The following is a 2985-nucleotide window of genomic DNA, read 5'->3' on the forward strand; positions in this document are numbered from 1 at the left end:
TTTATAACGACAATCGCAGAGTAGCGTTTTCTTGACATTGTCTCGGAACGGAAACCACAAGATATCAGTTTCTTTGGACAACCAAAGCTGCACTTTAAGGTGAAATCGTATGTGATTAACTACAGTACCACAAAAAATTCGACACTGTATATCAAAAACCTTTTAACTGAAAAAGGGAACCGAGTTACAAAGAAATAGATGTAGTTGTTTTTATTGAACCAGCAAGGAAAACATCAAATTCTGACGTTTTGCTAATTGAAAATCAATAGCCCCAGTTATCATTCCTGATCTCATCATCGAACTTCTTTCTCAGCTCGGGATGCTTTTCGAAGTACTCATCGGCCGTCATGGTACTGAGCTTTTTCTGGGAAAAAAAAGAAAAAAAAGTGAGAATTTTATTAAAAATCCTATAAAACTGTGAAATCTATGAGGCTATCTATTACCTTCAACTCTTGTACATCAGCAATTTCCTTTTCCAAACGTTCAGACTCCTTCAGAGATTTCTCTTCTGCTTCTTTAAGCTCAATCAACTGCAGCCAAACAACAGCAAACATAATAAATCAGGAAATTATAATTGTAAATGTAATGTATGAGTAAAAATGTTTTTTAGGACGTAAGAAATTTAAACAAAATAATAACTAACAATTTGACTAAGTTCTTACCAGGGAGTCAAATTTAGCCTTATACTGAGGAGTTACTGTGTCAACAAACTTGGGGACCTCAATGCCTGCAAAACAGGGCAAGGGCATCAAACCAAACAATAAAATTTGAATTAATGGTAGGTAAAAGAGTAAATTTATAAAATATTGGTTGTGAACACGCACATATATGGGGCATATCAAATTAATTTAGACCATCCAAAGCAAGGTAGAATTGTCATGATTACTTTTAAGAAAGTGAAATTAAGCCTAATTTAACTTCACAAAAACCAACTCATCCACACACACACATATATATAATCATGATTCAACCTTATATCTAGTCTATGTAGGCTCTTCAACTTACTCCCAAATGCCAAGGGTTCAACATCTCGGGCGTGGGACAAAGGCGAACACAATATATCCAACAAACTTAACTAGGATAATTTGGCATTATTTTTAATCAATGCAGGCTCTTCAACAATTACATTAACCTCTCAAACTATCTCACTTGATAGACTACTTGTATAGAGACACACACATACAGGAATTCAGTGAGATTTTCAATAAAAAAAAATCAAATGCATGATCCATTCCACAATAGCTCATAATATAAGGAAACTACAGGGCAAGGCTTATGCGTATTTTGAATAGTGGCTACAAGAATTAGAAATTGATGAGATATTATATCAAAATCAAACTGCATCCATTTTCCAAATCCAAGTCCCTAGTACATAGGTATATTTAAATGTGAAAGGGGAGGCAAAATATCGCCACAGCTGAGTAGCATATTGTTTCGTATGCTCTTCCTTTTACAAATTGTGATTCAAACAAAAAAATAACCAGTCCCATAATCTCTATACTACACTTTGAACACTAGATTCTATGTATCACTAGAATATAGGTTTTAACACGCATTGGAAAGTACATTATAACATGAGGAAATTGGTTAACAAAAGAATGTTATGGAAGTTTGGAGGATGTCTAGTCAACTACCTATTTGAATTTTTCCAAATTTCTATCCAATATTATTTGCGAAATTTTGTCTATATAGAGTTTCTACAATCATTTCTTTTTACAAAAAAGAAATAAATTGAAAAAGAGAGAGAAAGACGGAATAAAATGACTAAGAATAAAAGAGAGTAGAATAGTTTACCATATATGCACTGACTTGCAAATAAAAATGTAAACCAGTGTAGAACAAGGAGCACTTTTTTGCAACCCATGATGGAAACTGGTGTGCACATAACATAGGAAGAAATGGAGAAGTAAAAAATGTTTCATTGGGGTTGAGCCAGACTCTAGAGTCTTGGTTCATGGAGGAGAGTAAGTGCATGACAAAAAACTAAATTTACAAACCTTAAATTCAATGATGTCATCATCGCCCCTAAGAATCAGTCAAGCACATTACCCGGTACTGGTATCGTTAATAAATCTAAATATATACATATTAATAGCATTGGCCATGGAATTCATAAACATACTCTCGTAATGCTCCTTGTACATGTCTACCAAACGAGGGCCAATGCCTTTCCTGTAATAATCCCAGTCGATGGGCTCAGGTTCCTGCAGAATGTAATAAACAACTAAGCAATGCCTGAAAATGATAACTTAAAAAAACGAAAAAAATAATCAACTACAACAAGCATCTAACTAGTTAGTTTATCACACGATCAATGGGAATCGCAAAGCGCTCTCGTTCAAAACACGACGCAAAAGCGCTTGACCAAACATTCACATAACAGGGACCTTAATGTTCATAAAAATAATCCAAAAATCATTACTACAACTATTCGGAAGAAGAGACAGTATATGTTTATTTGGATTAGCTTATTAGGTTAAACGTGTATATTTAAAACAGAAAGCGAAATGAAATATAATCGCTGCAAATCAATTACGAGCCCTAATTATCCAATCGATCTAACATCTAAGAATTAACACAGAAATTCGCATCCCAAATCCACTGCATAATGTAATGAGAGCGAGAGCGAGAGAGAGAGATCGGAAAGAGAGGCGACCTGACTGAACTTGGTTTGTAGTTGGGAGTTAACCTCGTCGAAAGCGCGACGAAGATTCGAGAACTCCCTGCGAGCCTCATCGGAGACGAGAAGCTTCGCCATTCCATCCCAATCAATGTTTTTTCCCACCTTAAACGCCACATCGGTAACTTTCTTCACCGTTCCGCTCATTTTTTTCCCTGCGATGTTCTTCTCCCCAAACACGATTCCAATTCCCCTTCTCGTTGCTGTGCTCGCTGTTCTCCCTTTCACACCCTCCTCCTATCATTCATTACCTTGCTTCCTCGTCTGGGCCGGGTTCTATAGGGCCGGCCCACTATGTCATAGAA

The 2985-nt window shown here is 36.1% G+C and overlaps 1 protein-coding gene across 1 annotated transcript; it reads right to left on the reverse strand.

Annotated features, from left to right (window-relative positions):
* Nucleotides 1-2904, reverse strand: ATPQ (ATP synthase D chain). Its single transcript, XM_047320450.2, has 5 exons — nt 2657-2904; nt 2123-2204; nt 663-727; nt 444-530; nt 1-364 (listed from the first exon to the last, which is right to left on the reverse strand). The coding sequence occupies exons 1-5, from the start codon at nt 2825-2827 to the stop codon at nt 263-265; spliced, it is 507 nt and encodes a 168-aa protein (XP_047176406.1). The 5' UTR covers nt 2828-2904; the 3' UTR covers nt 1-262.
* Nucleotides 2905-2985: the final 81 nt, after the last annotated feature.

This window comes from Vigna umbellata, chromosome 8, assembly GCF_029865625.1.
Source record: "Vigna umbellata cultivar VRB3 chromosome 8, Vumbellata_1.0, whole genome shotgun sequence".
NCBI lineage: Eukaryota > Viridiplantae > Streptophyta > Magnoliopsida > Fabales > Fabaceae > Vigna > Vigna umbellata.